At 42.4% G+C, this 21,487-nt stretch overlaps 1 protein-coding gene across 1 annotated transcript in view; it reads left to right on the forward strand.

Moving 5' to 3' along the window:
• Positions 1-12,632: 12,632 nt before the first annotated feature.
• The window catches only part of armc2 (armadillo repeat containing 2), a gene marked incomplete at its 5' end in the record, with an annotated part of 42,555 nt that continues 33,700 nt past the window's right edge, over positions 12,633-21,487 (forward strand). Inside the window, 5 exons of the mRNA XM_080452761.1 lie at positions 12,633-12,832; positions 13,893-13,965; positions 14,272-14,437; positions 15,793-15,928; positions 20,354-20,421. Of these exons, the coding sequence (XP_080308887.1) occupies positions 12,633-12,832; positions 13,893-13,965; positions 14,272-14,437; positions 15,793-15,928; positions 20,354-20,421 (643 nt within the window). The remainder of the gene's footprint in view (positions 12,833-13,892; positions 13,966-14,271; positions 14,438-15,792; positions 15,929-20,353; positions 20,422-21,487) is intronic.

The following is a 21,487-nucleotide window of genomic DNA, read 5'->3' on the forward strand; positions in this document are numbered from 1 at the left end:
TACGATTCTGTGCCTATCGGTACATAACTCGGACGGCGCTTAAGTCGACTAGCAGACCATCGGCCGGTCGTCACGGGCACTCGCGCCTGGAGGCGCTCGGGCGCGACTCCTCGGCCTCAAGGTCTGCTAAGTCGGCGCGCCTCCGTCATGGTCCAAAACTATACTTTATCAGCGGAAAAAAAGTAGTCCGCGGTTGTTTGAAAAAGTAATGTCCGAAGCGGGAGTCAAACCCCGGCTCTCAGTGGTAGTGGGTGGGGAGTCCAATGATTATCGAAGTGCGCCACTGAGGCTTGTACTAGTGGTGTGAAGTAACAAAGTAGATTTACTCAAGTACAATTTTGAGGTATTCGTACTTTACTTGAGTATTTCTCTCATATTATCCATTTTATTTTCAGCGTTCCCCTAGCGTAGCTTCCTGGTTACTATGTTGTTGTTAACTCTGCGTCGTCCTCGCATCAAAGCCCCGCCTCGCAGCGCTCCCCTGTCAATTTCCCTGGAATGCCATTTTCCCTGTGACATATACATTTTGAGTTAAGACCATTAATATCCAACTATGTTCCTCTGCACTCTAGCAATCAGTGCACCTGGTGATACCTAGCCTGTCAGTCATTGGCTCCTCAATGGTGGTGAAAAGTAACTATGTACATTTACTCAAGTACCAATACCATTGCTTATAATGCACAGTAAAATGTTTAGGTACTTTTAATTTACTTTCCATTTTTGTTACTTCTACTCTACTACAATTACAGCAGATGACAGCTTTAGTTACTTGTTACTTTGCAGATGTAATTATTAATACAACACCTACAGTAACCACATACAGCCGATCTACAATGTGACGCGTTATGAGCTTGTATGTATATAATAAGCAACCCATGCTGTATGATAACTTACCACATATGAAATCCAATTCTGTCTATCCAATGGCTCAGTCAGTACTGGGGCCATAGCTGAGTGGTTAGTGAGCCCGCCTACGGAGCCAGAGGCCCTGGTTGCCCCAGGTACGATTCCAGGCCAGGCCAGCAAATGTGTCGATGAAATGAAATGTGTCCCTGAGCAAGACTCTTAACCCCTAATTGCTCACAGGCCCTCATTGGAAACAAGGCCGCAAGGACTTTCATGAACTGACCTGTTAAAGGAATTATCCTTATCCTTTACACTGTCTAACCGCAAGTCTGTAGGTCCCTGGTTCAAACCCCAATTTAACCAGTTTGAAAAACATTTTAACCCAAGATTTCTGAGCAATTTGCGTGAAAGTCTGCCAAATCTGTGAGCTCCTTTTCACCAATTCAGGTCTGTTGGTCCAATGGCTTAATCATCTGCCTTGAAACCACAGGGTTGCCGGTTCAAATCCCACCTCATGCAGACTTCACCTCAATTGCATTGCACACAACATGACTGTATCAATGAATAAACGTGCAATTGTTAAATGAAACGCTTATTGAGAGTAGTTATTTTCAATGTATGATGTACTTCATTCTCTCTTTTGTTTTGTTTTGTTGGATTCTCCTTTTTCACTGATTAAGACTGTGGATTGAATAGCTTGATCAGTACAGTGTTAGCCTCATGTGCCGAAGGTCCACGGTTCAAACCCCACTCATCAGAGTTTACATTTGAATTGCATTGTACAAAACATGACCCTGATAATTCAGACATGTGCAATTTTTAAACAATAACATGAAATTTATTGGTAAATGTTATGTGAACCAGTGATCTAGAGTAGTTAGCGTCCTGTCTATCCAATAGCTTAATCAGTACTGCGGCCATAGCTGAGTGGTTAGTGAGCCCGCCTACGGAGCCAGAGGCCCTGGTTGCCCCAGGTACGATTACAGGCCAGGCCAGCAAATGTGTCGATGAAATGAAATGTGTCCCTGAGCAAGACTCTTAACCCCTAATTGCTCACAGGCCCTCATTGGAAACAAGGCCGCAAGGACTTTCATGAACGGACCTGTTAAAGGAATTATCCTTATCCTTTACACTGTCTAACCGCAAGTCTGTAGGTCCCTGGTTCAAACCCCAATTTAACCAGTCCAAATATAATTTACTGAACAAAAATCATGACTTTGTTAATTAATGCAAGTTCACTTCTTCTCACTCTGTCACTGCCTCTCTCTCACTCTGTCACTGCCTCTCTCTCACTCTGTCACTGTCTGTCTGTCTGTCTGTCTGTCTGTCTGCCTCTCTCTCACTCTGTCACTTTCTGTCTGTCTGTCTGTCTGTCTGTCTGTCTGTCTGTCTGTCTGCCTCTCTCTCACTCTGTCACTGTCTGTCTGTCTGTCTGTCTGTCTGTCTGTCTGTCTGTCTGCCTCTCTCTCACTCTGTCACTGTCTGTCTGTCTGTCTGTCTGTCTGTCTGCCTGTCTGCCTCTCTCTCACTCTGTCACTGTCTGCCTCTCTCTCACTCTGTCACTGTCTGCCTGTCTGCCTGTCTGCCTCTCTCTCAATCTGTCACTGTCTGCCTGTCTGCCTCTCTCTCATTCTGTCACTGTCTGACTGTCTGTCTGTCTGTCTGCCTGTCTGCCTCTCTCTCACTCTGTCACTGTCTGCCTGTCTGTCTGCCTCTCTCTCACTCTGTCAATGTCTGCCTGCCTGCCTGTCTGCCTGTCTGCCTCTATCTCACTCTGTCACTGTCTGTCTGCCTGTCTGCCTCTCTCTCACTCTGTCACTGTCTGCCTGTCTGCCTCTCTCTCAATCTGTCACTGTCTGCCTGTCTGCCTCTCTCTCACTGTCTGTCTGTCTGCCTGTCTTCCTGTCTGCCTCTCTCTCACTCTGTCACTGTCTGTCTGCCTGTCTGTCTGCCTCTCTCTCACTCTGTCACTGTCTGTCTGCCTGTCTGCCTGTCTGCCTCTCTCTCACTCTGTCACTGTCTGCCTGTCTGCCTCTCTCTCACTCTGTCACTGTCTGCCTGTCTGCCTCTCTCTCACTCTGTCACTGTCTGCCTGTCTGCCTCTCTCTCACTCTGTCACTGTCTGCCTGTCTGCCTCTCTCTCACTCTGTCACTGTCTGCCTGTCTGCCTCTCTCTCACTCTGTCACTGTCTGCCTGTCTGCCTCTCTCTCACTCTGTGACTGTCTGTCTGCCTCTCTCTCACTCTGTCACTGTCTGCCTGTCTGCCTCTCTCTCACTCTGTCACTGTCTGTCACAACATCTGAAGTGAACTGAGCTCCTGACCTCTGGTAGTTGAGTATAGCAGCATTATTTTGTTATTTAGCAAGCTGCTAGTAGTGGTACCCTAAGTGCTTTTCTATTAGTATTATATTATTAGCTTGTGTGGTAGTCTGTAGTTTATAGTTGTATTGTTTGTGTGCTTCAAGCAGTAGGCTATTGGCACTTTGTAGTAGTACAAGTAGTTTCACCCTGTATAGGCCACTTGATTGCCTTGTGAAGTGTGTGGTTTAGCCAGCACAGCTCAAGGGATAAGTAGGCAGGTTGAGAGTATTCTCTTCAGTGTGTAACCAACATCTGAAGTGAACTGAGCTCCTGACCTCTGGTAGTTGAGTATAGCAGCATTCTTTTGTTATTTAGCAAGCTGCTAGTAGTGGTACCCTAAGTGCTTTTCTATTAGTATTATATTATTAGCTTGTGTGGTAGTCTGTAGTTTATAGTTGTATTGTTTGTGTGCTTCAAGCAGTAGGCTATTGGCACTTTGTAGTAGTACAAGTAGTTTCACCCTGTATAGGCCACTTGATTGCCTTGTGAAGTGTGTGGTTTAGCCAGCACAGCTCAAGGGATAAGTAGGCAGGTTGAGAGTATTCTCTTCAGTGTGTAACCAACATCTGAAGTGAACTGAGCTCCTGACCTCTGGTAGTTGAGTATAGCAGCATTCTTTTGTTATTTAGCAAGCTGCTAGTAGTGGTACCCTAAGTGCTTTTCTATTAGTATTATATTATTAGCTTGTGTGGTAGTCTGTAGTTTATAGTTGTATTGTTTGTGTGCTTCAAGCAGTAGGCTATTGGCACTTTGTAGTAGTACAAGTAGTTTCACCCTGTATAGGCCACTTGATTGCCTTGTGAAGTGTGTGGTTTAGCCAGCACAGCTCAAGGGATAAGTAGGCAGGTTGAGAGTATTCTCTTCAGTGTGTAACCAACATCTGAAGTGAACTGAGCTCCTGACCTCTGGTAGTTGAGTATAGCAGCATTATTTTGTTATTTAGCAAGCTGCTAGTAGTGGTACCCTAAGTGCTTTTCTATTAGTATTATATTATTAGCTTGTGTGGTAGTCTGTAGTTTATAGTTGTATTGTTTGTGTGCTTCAAGCAGTAGGCTATTGGCACTTTGTAGTAGTACAAGTAGTTTCACCCTGTATAGGCCACTTGATTGCCTTGTGAAGTGTGTGGTTTAGCCAGCACAGCTCAAGGGATAAGTAGGCAGGTTGAGAGTATTCTCTTCAGTGTGTAACCAACATCTGAAGTGAACTGAGCTCCTGACCTCTGGTAGTTGAGTATAGCAGCATTCTTTTGTTATTTAGCAAGCTGCTAGTAGTGGTACCCTAAGTGCTTTTCTATTAGTATTATATTATTAGCTTGTGTGGTAGTCTGTAGTTTATAGTTGTATTGTTTGTGTGCTTCAAGCAGTAGGCTATTGGCACTTTGTAGTAGTACAAGTAGTTTCACCCTGTATAGGCCACTTGATTGCCTTGTGAAGTGTGTGGTTTAGCCAGCACAGCTCAAGGGATAAGTAGGCAGGTTGAGAGTATTCTCTTCAGTGTGTAACCAACATCTGAAGTGAACTGAGCTCCTGACCTCTGGTAGTTGAGTATAGCAGCATTCTTTTGTTATTTAGCAAGCTGCTAGTAGTGGTACCCTAAGTGCTTTTCTATTAGTATTATATTATTAGCTTGTGTGGTAGTCTGTAGTTTATAGTTGTATTGTTTGTGTGCTTCAAGCAGTAGGCTATTGGCACTTTGTAGTAGTACAAGTAGTTTCACCCTGTATAGGCCACTTGATTGCCTTGTGAAGTGTGTGGTTTAGCCAGCACAGCTCAAGGGATAAGTAGGCAGGTTGAGAGTATTCTCTTCAGTGTGTAACCAACATCTGAAGTGAACTGAGCTCCTGACCTCTGGTAGTTGAGTATAGCAGCATTCTTTTGTTATTTAGCAAGCTGCTAGTAGTGGTACCCTAAGTGCTTTTCTATTAGTATTATATTATTAGCTTGTGTGGTAGTCTGTAGTTTATAGTTGTATTGTTTGTGTGCTTCAAGCAGTAGGCTATTGGCACTTTGTAGTAGTACAAGTAGTTTCACCCTGTATAGGCCACTTGATTGCCTTGTGAAGTGTGTGGTTTAGCCAGCACAGCTCAAGGGATAAGTAGGCAGGTTGAGAGTATTCTCTTCAGTGTGTAACCAACATCTGAAGTGAACTGAGCTCCTGACCTCTGGTAGTTGAGTATAGCAGCATTATTTTGTTATTTAGCAAGCTGCTAGTAGTGGTACCCTAAGTGCTTTTCTATTGGTATTATATTATTAGCTTGTGTGGTAGTCTGTAGTTTATAGTTGTATTGTTTGTGTGCTTCAAGCAGTAGGCTATTGGCACTTTGTAGTAGTACAAGTAGTTTCACCCTGTATAGGCCACTTGATTGCCTTGTGAAGTGTGTGGTTTAGCCAGCACAGCTCAAGGGATAAGTAGGCAGGTTGAGAGTATTCTCTTCAGTGTGTAACCAACATCTGAAGTGAACTGAGCTCCTGACCTCTGGTAGTTGAGTATAGCAGCATTCTTTTGTTATTTAGCAAGCTGCTAGTAGTGGTACCCTAAGTGCTTTTCTATTAGTATTATATTATTAGCTTGTGTGGTAGTCTGTAGTTTATAGTTGTATTGTTTGTGTGCTTCAAGCAGTAGGCTATTGGCACTTTGTAGTAGTACAAGTAGTTTCACCCTGTATAGGCCACTTGATTGCCTTGTGAAGTGTGTGGTTTAGCCAGCACAGCTCAAGGGATAAGTAGGCAGGTTGAGAGTATTCTCTTCAGTGTGTAACCAACATCTGAAGTGAACTGAGCTCCTGACCTCTGGTAGTTGAGTATAGCAGCATTCTTTTGTTATTTAGCAAGCTGCTAGTAGTGGTACCCTAAGTGCTTTTCTATTAGTATTATATTATTAGCTTGTGTGGTAGTCTGTAGTTTATAGTTGTATTGTTTGTGTGCTTCAAGCAGTAGGCTATTGGCACTTTGTAGTAGTACAAGTAGTTTCACCCTGTATAGGCCACTTGATTGCCTTGTGAAGTGTGTGGTTTAGCCAGCACAGCTCAAGGGATAAGTAGGCAGGTTGAGAGTATTCTCTTCAGTGTGTAACCAACATCTGAAGTGAACTGAGCTCCTGACCTCTGGTAGTTGAGTATAGCAGCATTCTTTTGTTATTTAGCAAGCTGCTAGTAGTGGTACCCTAAGTGCTTTTCTATTAGTATTATATTATTAGCTTGTGTGGTAGTCTGTAGTTTATAGTTGTATTGTTTGTGTGCTTCAAGCAGTAGGCTATTGGCACTTTGTAGTAGTACAAGTAGTTTCACCCTGTATAGGCCACTTGATTGCCTTGTGAAGTGTGTGGTTTAGCCAGCACAGCTCAAGGGATAAGTAGGCAGGTTGAGAGTATTCTCTTCAGTGTGTAACCAACATCTGAAGTGAACTGAGCTCCTGACCTCTGGTAGTTGAGTATAGCAGCATTATTTTGTTATTTAGCAAGCTGCTAGTAGTGGTACCCTAAGTGCTTTTCTATTGGTATTATATTATTAGCTTGTGTGGTAGTCTGTAGTTTATAGTTGTATTGTTTGTGTGCTTCAAGCAGTAGGCTATTGGCACTTTGTAGTAGTACAAGTAGTTTCACCCTGTATAGGCCACTTGATTGCCTTGTGAAGTGTGTGGTTTAGCCAGCACAGCTCAAGGGATAAGTAGGCAGGTTGAGAGTATTCTCTTCAGTGTGTAACCAACATCTGAAGTGAACTGAGCTCCTGACCTCTGGTAGTTGAGTATAGCAGCATTCTTTTGTTATTTAGCAAGCTGCTAGTAGTGGTACCCTAAGTGCTTTTCTATTAGTATTATATTATTAGCTTGTGTGGTAGTCTGTAGTTTATAGTTGTATTGTTTGTGTGCTTCAAGCAGTAGGCTATTGGCACTTTGTAGTAGTACAAGTAGTTTCACCCTGTATAGGCCACTTGATTGCCTTGTGAAGTGTGTGGTTTAGCCAGCACAGCTCAAGGGATAAGTAGGCAGGTTGAGAGTATTCTCTTCAGTGTGTAACCAACATCTGAAGTGAACTGAGCTCCTGACCTCTGGTAGTTGAGTATAGCAGCATTCTTTTGTTATTTAGCAAGCTGCTAGTAGTGGTACCCTAAGTGCTTTTCTAATAGTATTATATTATTAGCTTGTGTGGTAGTCTGTAGTTTATAGTTGTATTGTTTGTGTGCTTCAAGCAGTAGGCTATTGGCACTTTGTAGTAGTACAAGTAGTTTCACCCTGTATAGGCCACTTGATTGCCTTGTGAAGTGTGTGGTTTAGCCAGCACAGCTCAAGGGATAAGTAGGCAGGTTGAGAGTATTCTCTTCTCTGTAACCAACATCTGAAGTGAACTGAGCTCCTGACCTCTGGTAGTTGAGTATAGCAGCATTCTTTTGTTATTTAGCAAGCTGCTAGTAGTGGTACCCTAAGTGCTTTTCCCTGTCTGTCTGTGTGCCTCTCTCTCACTCTGTCACTCTCTTCCTGTCTGTCTGCCTGTCTGCCTCTCTCTCACTCTCTCACTGTCTGCCTGTCTGTCTGTCTGGGGAGAGGGAGAGAGGGAGAGAGGGAGAGAGGGAGAGAGGGGAGAGGGGAGAGGGAGAGAGGGAGAGAGAGACAGAGGGGGAGAGGGAGAGAGGGGGAGAGAGAGAGAGGGGGGAGAGGGAGAGAGGGAGAGAGGGGGAGAGAAGGAGATAGGGAGAGAGGGGGAGAGGGGGAGAGAGAGAGAGAGGGAGAGGAGAGAGTCTGCCTGCCTCTTCCTGTCTCTGCCTTATCCCTCGAAACCGCTTATCGCTGCTTGCAGCTATATTTTACTTTTTTTTTTACTTTAGTGAAATAGTGTTGTTTCCAGACACCATCGTTGCTCTACAATGGAGAGGGTTGGACCAGCTTTATGATCGGGTACTATTTGGAAGTGGAAAACTAAGTATCTGACACTAAGTGAGTAGAGTCAAGTAGGGTCGAGTTGAGCTGGGACCATGTGGGAAAGCACTGGTTGAAGGTCCCTGAAATCATCCTTCCATGGGTCCCACAATTACCCTGCATGCATGTTAAATATTATGTATTTTTTCCTCTTCAGTCTCTACCACTGGAAGACAGGATTTGTCAGAAGAATTAAGGGCATGCATGTACTGTAAACTTGTAGCATAAAGAAAATCAATGCATTCTCGTGAAGAGGGAATAGAGAGCATGTTAAATGTGCAAAAAAGGCAGTTTAGTGAGAGTACTGTATGTCTCTGGATGTTTTTAAAACAAATAATGTAATTCAATAGAAAGCTACGGAATTCCCTCTTTTCTTGAGATTACATTGTTTTCAGAGACATCTTGCTGATTTGACCAGGTCACACAGAAAACATACAGAAAGAGGAGCCATGGTAGGAGGCTTTGCAGGGAGGAAAATAGAAAGTTGGAAAAAACAAAGGAAAAAATAATCGATAACATGGACAGAGAGATGTCACTCTATTTGGGGTCAAAATAGAGAGAGAGAGAGAGAGAGAGAGAGAGAGAGAGAGAGAGAGAGAGAGAGAGAGAGAATCAACCGTCCTCTGACTTCCATGTCAGCTGTGTGCTCTCTATCATTCTAAGCTCCTGGCCAGGGACGGAGCTAGTTGCCTGGGCAACGCACCACCTTCAAGGAGGACGATTACTCTGGCAAATCAACCCATTCATTCCTGTGACGCGAGCGGCACTGGTAACGGTGACGTGCACACATGTGCTTGAGTGTGTATGTGTCAGGACATTTTGCAGCAACCTTTGAGAGGAGCTTCACTTTAAGAGGCGTGCTACGATGTCGGTCCATGACCGCATCATTGATCTGGCTCACTGGGCCACATGAAATACCGTTTGACTATAATATAATAGCCCCCCACTGCTTAGCATGTTAGTGCCAACTGCCCTGGCAGTATGCCCCCCTCCCTTACCTTAGTGACAATGAAATCACAGAGAGCATCTCCCCCCCTCCTATTGGCTGTAAAGCACCATGGTGATGCCCTCTGATTGGGCATGCCATGTATGCAACCTCGGCCAATCAGGTTCACTGTATCCAAGAGACTGAAGCATGTAGGGCTATTTAAATCCAACCAAAGACTGACAATATTGCTTAGATGTATATTTCACAGTGTAAAAAAAAGGAAAAGGTTTACGAGAGGACGTATGTGCAAATCCAGACAGACCTGATTAGTGTTCGGAATGTTCGGCCCTTCTTCACGCGGAGTGAAGCGTAAGTTGAAAGAATGAACTTCTGCATGTTGGAGATCCGGACCACTGAGTTTATCTATGATACATGCAATTTATCCTCCTTTACCTCAGTTGAGCTTGCCTTGAGCTTGAGCTTGCCTTGCAGTACGTGAAGCAGCTGACGAGAGCAGAGACGACACGGTTCAATCGAACGGACAAAATGAGCTAAAAGCCAGGGGTCTTTGCTCCTGTATAACCGTGTCACAGGGGCAGCCAGAGCTATTGGTTTTTCATGGTACACCAGGAGCAGGATTGTGGCAGCGGACCACATTTACAGAAGAGACTGAAAGTCTGTGTGATGAACATGGCGTGCTCTAGGTCCGTGCCACGGCCATTTTGTTTCTACGTTGTTTTTCTCTCCCAACAATCATACTTTCTGGAACTACAAAATGGTGGAGAAATCCTCCCACCAGGTTAGCCATCACAAAATTGCTTTCAATTTTGTATTTTCTTTCTCCAAATGAAATGACATTATCACTCTATTAGTGTATTTTTGTTTAGTTAGAAAACTAGTTTATAACTTCAAGCTTATATGAATATATCTGTAGTGAATTGTGGATAACTTTCAATAAAAGTCTATTAGGACTAATCATCCTGTATGAAAAACATGTTATCTTTATCAACATTCATCGGAAGCATGTCCCATGTACTGTATGTTGCACTATCGCACAACAACTTGGGAGATTATCTAAAGAACCTGGTACATCTTTGAAAGTAATAAAAGCAGACTTTAAGCTAAAGCCAGGATAAATACTCCCAAACACAACCACAACAACAATCACTAATGTTGACAATTCCTTCAATTATGATAGTTCAGTCAGTGTGAGACTTTTGCATTCAATGAATTGTAAAGTCATGAAAGTGAAATGACAAATTTGCTTTGTCTTCCAAGCTTTCCTTCTACGGCTCACCTTATTTTCTTTGTAAAGTTATTTACAAAGCACTTTTTAGAACTTAGCTATCAGCTTCAAGCATACATGGTGCCTACAATTTCATACTCATTTCCAAATCTGTCAGTATGTAGGGGACATACAGTTGTGAATTAATCAATGGAAATATGCATAGGTGTCACATTATTAGATGAGAAAGTGATAATTGAAACTGCTGAGTAGCACGCTATAATGTTTCCTTGGAAGAGGTATACTTTACTTGGATCATGAAAGATTTATATATACATTCATGATTTTTTCATTACTATAGCTGTAATGAATACATTTCAGATAATGGCTATAATAATTTGTATAGCAAGAAATAGCCTTGGTCTATACTATAGACTCTATAGTAACACACACGCACACGCACGCACACACACACACACACGCACACACGCACGCACGCACGCAGGCACACACACACACACACACACACACACACACACACACACACACACACATTTTAGTAACTCTGATTTAGCTTCCTTTTTTAGGGGGGATTTAACATTAACCATTTTTTCCAAAATATTAAAAATAAATATATAAAGAATTTGGAAAAGTATCTGAAATAATGAAAAGTATACATGACTTGAACATGCTTGAACATTTTGACATTAGAGGACTGATATTTATACAATTACTACAAATTGCTACAAAACCCTGTGGCTAGCCAGTCATAAACAAGAAGTTATAGGTCTATATGACATAACGACGTGCATGCATGTTCAAACATTTACATTTTCTGTTAATATGTCATTAAACTATTCCACAAACTATGTCTTCTTTCACGTCACTAGTGACGTGAAAGAGGACATCGTTTGTGGAATAATGTTTTTCTTTTTTTCTTTTCCAGTTGTATAAGTTATTGGCAACACCTATAAATTATAATATTATCTACTAATACTCTTTCTGTATGAAGTTGTCCAGTATGCCAGAGGTGACATCATGTCCTATTGGCTACAATTACAAGCAGGCTCGTAACCGTCAGGCGCGCGACACTCCCTCATTACTGAAGCTCGTTCACGTGTGACTCTGCTAGCCTGCTAAAGGCTTCTCTTGTGAACTATCTGCTACTTCAACAAAATGAACATACATGTCACAACTTTTACACACTGGCTGTGATGAAAGTTGACTTTTGCCATTTTTGGAAATGATTTGTAGCCTAATAGGTCTGGAGATTGAACACCAACGTATAACGGTAAGTCGATCGTGTAAGTATTTTCCCCATTCATAGACAGTGGTGTAATGCAACTAGTATATTTACTCAAGTACTGTACTTAAGTACAATTTTGAGGTACTACATCTCAGAGGCAAATATTGTACTTTTGCTCCACAAAAATAAATTGAGAACTTTATTTACTAGTTACTTTGCAGATATCAATTATCATATTATAAAACATACACTAACCACTTCTTGTAGGTCTGCTATTTAATACTTTTCTGAGTACTTCTTCCACCACTATTCATAGACGTTGAAAGAACTATACTGTGATGACAGCGTTTGGCTAACAACCTACTCGTGTCAGCTTTTCTGTTAGATATTATGATAAAGTTGGGAACACCATGCAGAATTATTGTTTTAGATTACATTTTCACTGATGGTTAATAATACTGTGTTGTTAGTGCTTTCTGGGGCATGTTTTGTTGTCAAGTCTGCTTCTCCCCGCGGCACTTGGTAACCATGGAGATGAGCGTGAACGCGCACAATGTTTTGCCTCAGTCAGAAACCAAAGCAATTTAGAGAGGCTGGAGTGGTCTCTCCCTGCAGGATATAACATAACATATTCTATATAGGAAAATATAGAATTTCACCTGATAGAAGTATAGGTCTACCAGGACTGATAAAAAAAATGAATTTTCAGTCAATAACGTTGTTTGATCAAGCTAAAACAATGACTATCCTGCTGTAATGTAGCCACTAGCCAAATGCTAATAGTTTTGACTGTTATCTGTGTTATATCCCTAACAGCCAGCTGTGTTCTAATCTAGGGGTTCTTTCATTCCAAAATTGATATTTGGGCTATCAAGTTAACAGTGAGAGCAGACCTGGAAACAAATTGGTCTAAAATGTCATGGTGACCCCATTCAGTGCTATTCAATTTAAAACATTCAATGCATTTTAGTCAGTATTGTTCATTTTTTGTACTGTAGTGTATGATATGTCTAACTCTTTCATTGTACACCCCATAACCACTTGTAAAATCAAGTCTGATGTAATTTTTAAGACAATTTTGTCCTGTCAAATAGACCCATAGGCATATAGCCTCTATGGAGAGGCGGCAGGATAATGCCAGTCCATTGACACTCAGGCACAGCACTCATCAGAAGAAGACCTGTGCAGAAATAGTGAATGAAGCCAGGCAGTCCCTACGCGTCCTGAGCACACAGCGACCATTCACCCCCAGGGACACTCACAGGCAACTGTTTGGAGACGCCCAGCGTGACAGCAGACCTCCATCCACCTTCAGGTTGGACTTCAACTCTGCTCTAGTCTCTAGTCTAGCTGTAACCTGTAACCATCCATTATTTTCTTAGCGATTATTCTATCGATTAATTTGTCGATTGATCGAATAACTGAGAGGCACATTTGTTCTCAAGTTTCTTTTTACATTGTTTATAGCTGTAGAATACAACTCTCGTAGACGTATTTATGAATCTACGAGAGTTGTAGGGTTGATCCCCCATGGACACACGAACTTTCATCTCCTAGCCCGTAGATCTCCAAACATGTACAAATGCAAAAAAAAAATAGTGCTTACCCCCACGCCCCAAATGTTAACGCTTTCTACGGGGTAGTAGTGTAATGTAATAATCCATATCTTTCAATAAAGAAGTGTTTTAATCCCGTCTGTGGCCGAACGCCATTTTTTCACCCTCGTTTACTTCCTGTTTACATTGAGTGTAATTTCGAGTTTCACCGGATGCGCCCCGTCACTACCGCCCATTGGGAACTTCCGACAGAATCGGCCACGGACGGCATTAAAACGCTTCTTTATTGAAAGATATGGATTATTACATTGCACAACTACCCCGTAAAAAGAGTTAACATTTGGGGCATGGGGGTAAGCACATTTTCTTTTTGCATTTGTACATGTTTGGAGATCTACGGGCTAGGAGATGAAAGTGTCCATGGGGGATCAACCCTACAACTCTCGTAGATAGAAAACGTCAGAATCATAAGTACGTCTACGAGAGTTGTATTCTACAGCTACATTGTTTAATACATCAAAGAATTGACTTTTATACTTTGTTGCTGGTGTCCTGCAAAAAGAGTGAAAATAGCCGAGCTACAAGTGAGCTTGTAGATTGGCTATTTTCAATATTTTGGAAATTATTTGAAATATTTTGAAACCTTCCGTCTAGAACAGCATGCCCAAAATAGATAGATTATTAATTGATTATTTTGTAATAATCAATTATATCGATCAGTTTGATTAACTGTTGCACCCCTATTCTAGTCCTCATGGTTATAGAATAAGGCCAGGTTCACATGCAACCTGTCAAATTCACTTTTCATTCTCCTTACAGTCTTCATGCTCGCAATTTCGACACCCCCGATTCGCGACCAGGGTCAGGCAGTCGCCTCTCCCCACTGGCCCATGTAAGTTGTCTCAAAAACAAGCCGACTCCACACCTGTGCACAGTATTTCACATAGTGGCTCATATCCGTGTTATGGTTGTGTAACTTGTGTAAAGGCCGGAAGCTGTTAATGGTGGGCTTCATTATTTCAATATCCTGAATATTAGCCAGATGAACTTGCACAGAACACAAATGATCAGCAGCAGTGAATTGAATAATATGCCATCATGCTAAGGTGATGACACATGTAGGTGTTGTAACATTTATTTTATAAATGGGGGGCCAAATACGTGATAAAGTGATTGTTGTGTATATGTCTTGTGCTAGAAGCCACATTTTCCAGCAAGCTGTGATGTTGCAGAGCCAGTCAAGGCCTGTCCCAAACCCCCTCCTGTGCCACTGGAAGAGAAGAGGGCATTGGCAGGGACACGGGCGCGCCTCCTCAGGGCAGGATCGCTCACCACATTGGCACCTGTACAACGAGCGGCAGAGGGTAAGGACGGTGAAAGAAGGATGGCCAGATGACATGCGTACACGTAAATAGAGTCCGACCGATCTTTCGGTCTGGCCAATATATCGACCGCTGCTTGACCTTTTGGACGATATTGTTATAGGTGGTTATGCAGCCGATGTGTCCCGATTTTCAGCCACTTTCAACCTGGTGTCTCTTAATTGGGCACGTCATTTGGCAAAACCTTTCTAATGTAACAGATTTATCGGGATCGGCATCAGAGCGAAAGAATCTGCCATCTGTCATGTTCCGCACGCAAAAACAAAATCGGGGAAAATGAAAAGTTTGAATATTTCTGCCGTTCGTTAACAGGATTTGAGTGAGCAGATATAATGACATATTCTAGCAGATGTACAAAATGTAATTATTGATGGGAAATCCCTTATACTCTGTACTGTTGAACTTTTTCATAAAAGCAGGACAGGATAAATACCTAACCACTTTCAACCCGGCGTCCCTATATAATAGCTCTATTACGTTTTTAGAAATGTTCAGAAAAAAAACGAGCTACAAGCTCACAGCAGCATGTCGCGATGCATTGTGAGCCTGTAGATCGGCTATTCTTTCTATTTTTGAAATTGGTCTTAAGTGGTTAAACATGTGTGTACGTTGGAACTACAGGGCCACACTTTTATACCAACTATCTGTCAGGGGATTTTTATATCTGAGGTACTGTACCTAAATCAAATGAACAATGTAAAGCAAAATGACATCACATAGGGAGTGTGAACCCCCCCACCCAACTAGAAAAATACTTGGATTAAGATTCTCTGTTCCCACAGCCTCTGCACTACACCTCCTCATTGTTCATTTAAATTAACTCTCAGGATCGTGCTGTGTACACAGTAAACTCCTCAGTGTTCATTTATCCATTTGTAAAAATGAACACTAAGGATTTTGCTGTGTATCAAGCCCAATTTATACTACATCTTACAACAGTGTCGCATGCCAAAAATGGCTGATCCAAAAGCTCACAATGGTCGAGCTTTAGACTCTACCTCAGTTGAACTGATGGGAAAAAAGGGGGAAAAAACTGGGACCATTCAGTTCACCTATTGCTTGCAGCTTTAAATCATCCGTGCTGGCAGCTGAGTAGCCGAAGAAGCTTTTCTCAAAGGGAAATGAATGGATTCATTCACAGGCCAATATTATACCTGATTTACATTCTCGGTGGCTGGCTTGGGTGAATAACCTACTTTATTGGTGCTGTTTTGAATGGAAAATGCATAATCTCCTTCCAGATCCTTTGCTTGCTATAGTACAATAGTGCAGTAATAATAATAGCACTTGTACGGCCTGTGAATAACCTGTTGCCACGTCCCCTCTGCCGTCTTAAGCGAGGGAGAGATTAAGTCCAGACGAAGAACAAAGGCAGCAGTCAGCCAAAAGAGAGGACAGGAGAACCCCCAGTGCAGACCACACTGAGGTCCACGGCACCCGCAAACCTGGCCCGCGCAGAACAGCAAGCGAGAGGTATACTTTATTCTCCCCTCTGTCCGACTTGCTCTATTCGTCTCTCTCCTGCACCCTCTCTCCCTCCTGCCCTCTTTTTTTTTTTTTTTTTCTCCGATGTGACAGTTTGACAAAATCATCAATTATTTATTGCAATGATTCTACTGATTACATTTTTGATTAATCGAATAATCGAGAAGCATGTTTTTCCTGGAAATGTGTATGTCAATGAATCAATGTGGGAAAAAAAATCGTACTAATCGATTGGTATGATTAGCCCTATAGAGTACCGAAGTCTTGTCGTCACTCCCACTACCCCTGGGTCACGGCGTTATTTTTTGTATTGGAATACCCATAGGAAAATCTTAGATCGCATCATATAAGAACTGTGTTCCAAAAATAAACAAACCACCCCGGCAATTTTGTCAGGTAGGCCTACTTGACTACTGTGTCGTTTATGATGTTGAGTTACATTTGAGGCACGGCTCTACAAAAGAGCAAAGGTGTTTAAGGTAGTTAAGGTAGAGTGCATGAACCTCTCTCGAGTATGTGAAAGAGAGAGAGAGAGAGAGAGAGAGAGAGAGAGAGAGAGAGAGAGAGAGAGAGAGAGAGAGAGAGAGAGAGAGAGAGAGGGAGGGAGGGAGGGAGGGAGAGAGAGAGAGAGAGAGAGAGAGAGAGAGAGAGAGAGAGAGAGAGAAAGAGACAGAGAGACAGAGTGAGCTTTGCTCCCGTCATGGGAGAATATTGTAATACAACTTCTGACTATAAAAGTGAGTCAGTTATCATTATCTTTATTAGATTTGTATTGCACTTAATAGTACACCTGTACAACTTCCTCACATATCTCATAGCAAAGCACTTACAAAGACTCTTTTACATATTCCAGTGCAAAAACCTTTCTATAAATATTCACTTACCTCACCTGTCTGTCATGGCTTAAAAATGCTTCTTTAAATTATGATGCTCAGACTCAAAGTAGGGTCCGGGGACCCCCAGTGGCCCTTGAGGGGGTTCCAGGGGGTCCCCAGCTAAATGATTGATAGTTATGGACCCTCAAAGGTCTGTAACTCTGAGAGTTGGAGCCAAATGGAAACTCTCAGAGATAAATGAACCCTGAAGATTTTACAGTGTAGACTGGGGTCCCAGAGATGAAAAACAAAAGTATCTAATGGGGGTCCATGGCCAAATGCATTTCAAACTAGGCGTCCTTGAAATTAGGTAGGTTGAGAATCACTGCCATAGAGTATAATATCATGGCTGTAGCTACAGTAGATCAGCCTCCTGGCCAGTGAGACTGGGTCTGTCTAACCTACAGTATCAGCCTTTACACCTCTACGCCTCAGAGAGGCTAAAAGCTCCTCTTTTAAATGCCGACCTCATCAGCCGTGTGTCAGTGGGAGGGACGTAACTCTGGATGCGAGGACAGGGTGGGTGGGGGTGGGTGGGGATTTCGGGGCCTGTCGTTAAAATCCCTCCGCCTATCGATTTGGTGGGGCAGCTGGGCCTGTGGTGGGGGAACGACTCATAAAACACTTTTACTGGAAGTCTGCTCTATGGACACCCCACCCCACCCACCCCACCTGCACAACCTCCTCACCTCTTGCCTTACAAGCCAAGTTAACACACAATAAGTGGATGACATGTTGCTGACACCATTAAGAAGTCAAATGTTAGAATAGGGCCAAGTTCACTTCCAGCTTTGGGAAAAAAAATCCACATTACATCAGAATGACGTCCCAAAGATAAGGTTGAAGAATTCTCCTAGATGTTTCAGAATGTTCTGTGTTCTCTATTCTCCTGGCTGTTTCAGAATGTTCTGTGTTCTCTATTCTCCCGGTTGTTTCAGAATGTTCTGTGTTCTCTATTCTCCCGGTTGTTTCAGAATGTTCTGTGTTCTCTATTCTCCCCCGGTTGTTTCAGAATGATCTGTGTTCTCTATTCTCCCGGCTGTTTCAGAATGTTCTGTGTTCTCGCGTCTGTACTGGTACAGTATACCTTTGTGATACACGTTGCCAACTACAATTTGTACAGCACATCCTGGTACTCATACCGTTCCACCATGCACTCCCTTGTGTAGCAACTAGGCCAACTACAGATAGTTTGGGGGGAAAAAAACCTACTGAGATAACCTGACTAGAAGTATTCATACACAGTAAAATCCTCATTTTAATTTATGAGCAGCTATATGTAACCAAATGAACTCGGAAGGGTCCATTTGTTTCCATAATATGTACACTATCAGAATTGTACCTGTAATGGTCCATTTGGTTCCTAACTATCAATCATTTAGCTGGACATAGTGTACTCTCTCACAGCTAAGTGAATACCCAGGAATGTACAGTGTAGTAGTTTGAGGAGATAGACCTTTCTAAGCAGAAAAATAGAGACAGCATGACAGATTAATATGTTGAGTTGGAGGAGATACGTGTAGAGATAGGAGAGATTAGCCATCCACTTGGTTCTTTTTCTCCCAATAAGCCAGGGCTTTATAGCTCCAAATGGCTCTCTATTAGATTTGGGTGCCCATCTGGGCAAGGCTGGCAGCAGCAGTGTGTTGTGACTGCAGCACACTGGCCAGGCTCTAAGACAGAGATGAGGTCATGTCTCAGAGAATGCTCTATCACACAAAGAGGCCTTATTACCAGACTCCTAATCCTATCACACAGAGCCATAGCCCGCCTCTGGCATTCACAATAACATGGCCTGGCTGGCACTCCTGGCTACATGTGCCCCGGGTGCCAGCCTTCACCAACCACTTCACCGGCGTGCGGTGTCGCGCGCCGGAAATAGCAGACCTGCAAGCTCACAACGTGTCGCATCCGCGATGCATTTTGAGCTTGTACGCATGATGTATGAATCGTGTGTATGTAGGAATCGAGCTTCACACACCCCTCGAAATGAAAACCTGCTCTCTAGACCAGAATTCATAGGTTATACATAGTTTAGTCAAGGTTTGGGTGTAATGCCATTAAGCAACACTTTCTGGACATGCTCCATTAGGTACTCTGTGGGCACTGCGACAATTGCCAGTGACACATTTCTCTGTTATGTCACATTTTCTACTTTTGACCCACTAGCCAGACTGTCTCATTTGAGTGTCAAAGCTAAAAATGTGTATACTCTGCAGTACCTATTAGACTCACATTCATTGGAATGTATTATACAGTAGGTCTATATCCCAGCAGAATAACATACAAATTGAGGTTTCTAGGTGGATTTAGAATATAATTATATTTGAAGAAAGAAGTCTAGTGCTAGAATAGAAAATTAGTCAGTTTAGCATTTTCGGTATTTATTATTTGCAGTGGAAAGAAGCTATTACCTTCACTCATCCCATATTACACTATAAGCCTATATAAGAATAGGAAATTACTTAATGTGTATTTTAGGTTTCTTTTATTTGCAGTGGAAATAAGTTAGTTTCTTCACTGCTCCCATATTACTGTCCCGGGTAGGCTTATGTATATTACAGATTACACCATGTAGGCTAATGCTAATTTAACCACTTAAATCCTAAAAATATGTTGCAAAAAATGCTGAACTACAAGCTCAGTTTATAGAGCTGCTATGTTGAGCTATTAAAGATTTTTTTAATGTCTCGCAGTTTTTAGAAAATGCCCAAATCTGGGATGCCAGGTAGAAAGTGGTTAAAGCCTGGTCTCCTCAGTGACACGCAGAAGGCAAACCACTATGCAGACGGTAGCATGACATGAGCATGTTATTACAAGGTCCTTTCGGTTGTTAGTACATGGAGGTGGTGAGACTGCTGCGACGGAATACAATGACGAAGCATGAACAGCTTCAGCTCGGCCAGCCAGCCACAAAGTTAAGACCTTACTTCCTGTCTGTTACAAAGTGCAGTTTGTGATGCACACATCGCACAGACATACAGAGTAGGGTATGTCTCTCTCTTATACATGCACGCACGCACGCACACACGCACGCACGCACGCACGCACGCACGCACGCACACACACACACACACACACACACACACACACACACACACACACACACACACACACACACACACACACACACACACACACACACACACACACACACAAAGGAGAGAGATAGCATGTGCACATGTGGTGTAATTTGAGGTAAAGGGCTGTTATTTTAACCTCTGTTGCAATGGGGACACCTAGTGGCCGATGAGGAAAACACATGTACGTAATACTGACATGGAAACTGTTGGACAGAACACAAAGTCAGCAACTTTACAGCACACTGCACTCTTGGCACTGATGAATTCTGTGAATTTTCCTTTTCCATATCCTTTAAAAGTTGTGCTTCCTTTTTAAGGTCAAAACTGGTCAGAGGATCCCACAGTGATGACCTAACAGCCTAAACAAGTCATTAGAACGGCTTCAGCTCCGTTTCAATGTGAGCAATCTGATGTAATCCACTCACTTTGTGTGTTTGTTTGTTGTGTGTCTACAGTGTAATAAGACGTCCAGATGCTGACTCATCTGTCAAGCCGACAGAGTGGGGAGCAGGAACCAGAACAGGTTTGTCCAGATAAGCTAACTGAATCTCACCGTTCTCCCGATGCAAGAAAGCATCCATGATTAAAGGATCTACACCATGAATTTAAAAAAAACATTTGATATTTAATATCATATGGTGTATGTCCCTCAAACCTTTTTCAAAAGGTTTGAGCCTAAATCATCACTCAGATATACTCATCCCAAGTCAATTGTCTCTGGCTTATACAGCACTTTCAGCTGCAATACCAAAACGTCCTCTTGGGCAGGGGGGGGCTACTGAGCAATTCTGTCTGTTTTATTATTAAAAATTATTTTAAAATTATTTTAAAAAAATAAAAAAATGGCATAAAAAGAAGCATCTAAGACAAATACAAAATCGAAAAAAAAACACTTTGAACATTTTTGAACAATTCCACCAAGTGTTTGAGGTGCCTGTTTCACCCACTTCCGGGGGGCGGAGCCAAAATCCGAGCCCGAAGTATTTGTTCGTAGACCCCCACTTAGTTTCGGAGCGATTCGGGCACTTTTCATATAACATTGGGTTTGCCATCAAAAAATGTTGTGACATCATAAACATTTCCATTCTGAGATCGCCTGTTCAGACACGCCCATTCTGGAAATCCATGAAATGAGAAGGAATGACAGAATTTTAAAAAAAAACATTTTTTGGGGTACAAGAGACACTGGGGACCCCAAAAAATACAAAAAAACAAGAAAAAAGTGATTTTCATGGTGTAGACCCTTTAAAAGAAGAAGGAGAGAAACAATCACTGTTCTAATCAGTATGGACTTGGATGGAGTGTTCTCCGTATATGTAACGTTAACTTGCTCACTCACCTAATGCACTCAGTGAATTTCTTTTACCACTTAAGTCAAATGTATTTGACCGAGATATATTGAAACCAAAACATGCTTGGGTTTATAAATGACTTGCAAACAAACTAGACCAATGACAGATCAGATAGCTCAGCAAGAGACAAAGAAGTATAACAGTACACAGCAAAATCCAGAGAGTCAATTTAACTGTAATGGACACATATAGGTACATTTGTACATTTTGAGAGCTAAATCCAAAGTTAGATTTGGC

The sequence above is a fragment of the Gymnoscopelus braueri genome (genome assembly GCF_963280865.1).
Source record: "Gymnoscopelus braueri genome assembly, chromosome: 16".
Classification (NCBI taxonomy): domain Eukaryota; kingdom Metazoa; phylum Chordata; class Actinopteri; order Myctophiformes; family Myctophidae; genus Gymnoscopelus; species Gymnoscopelus braueri.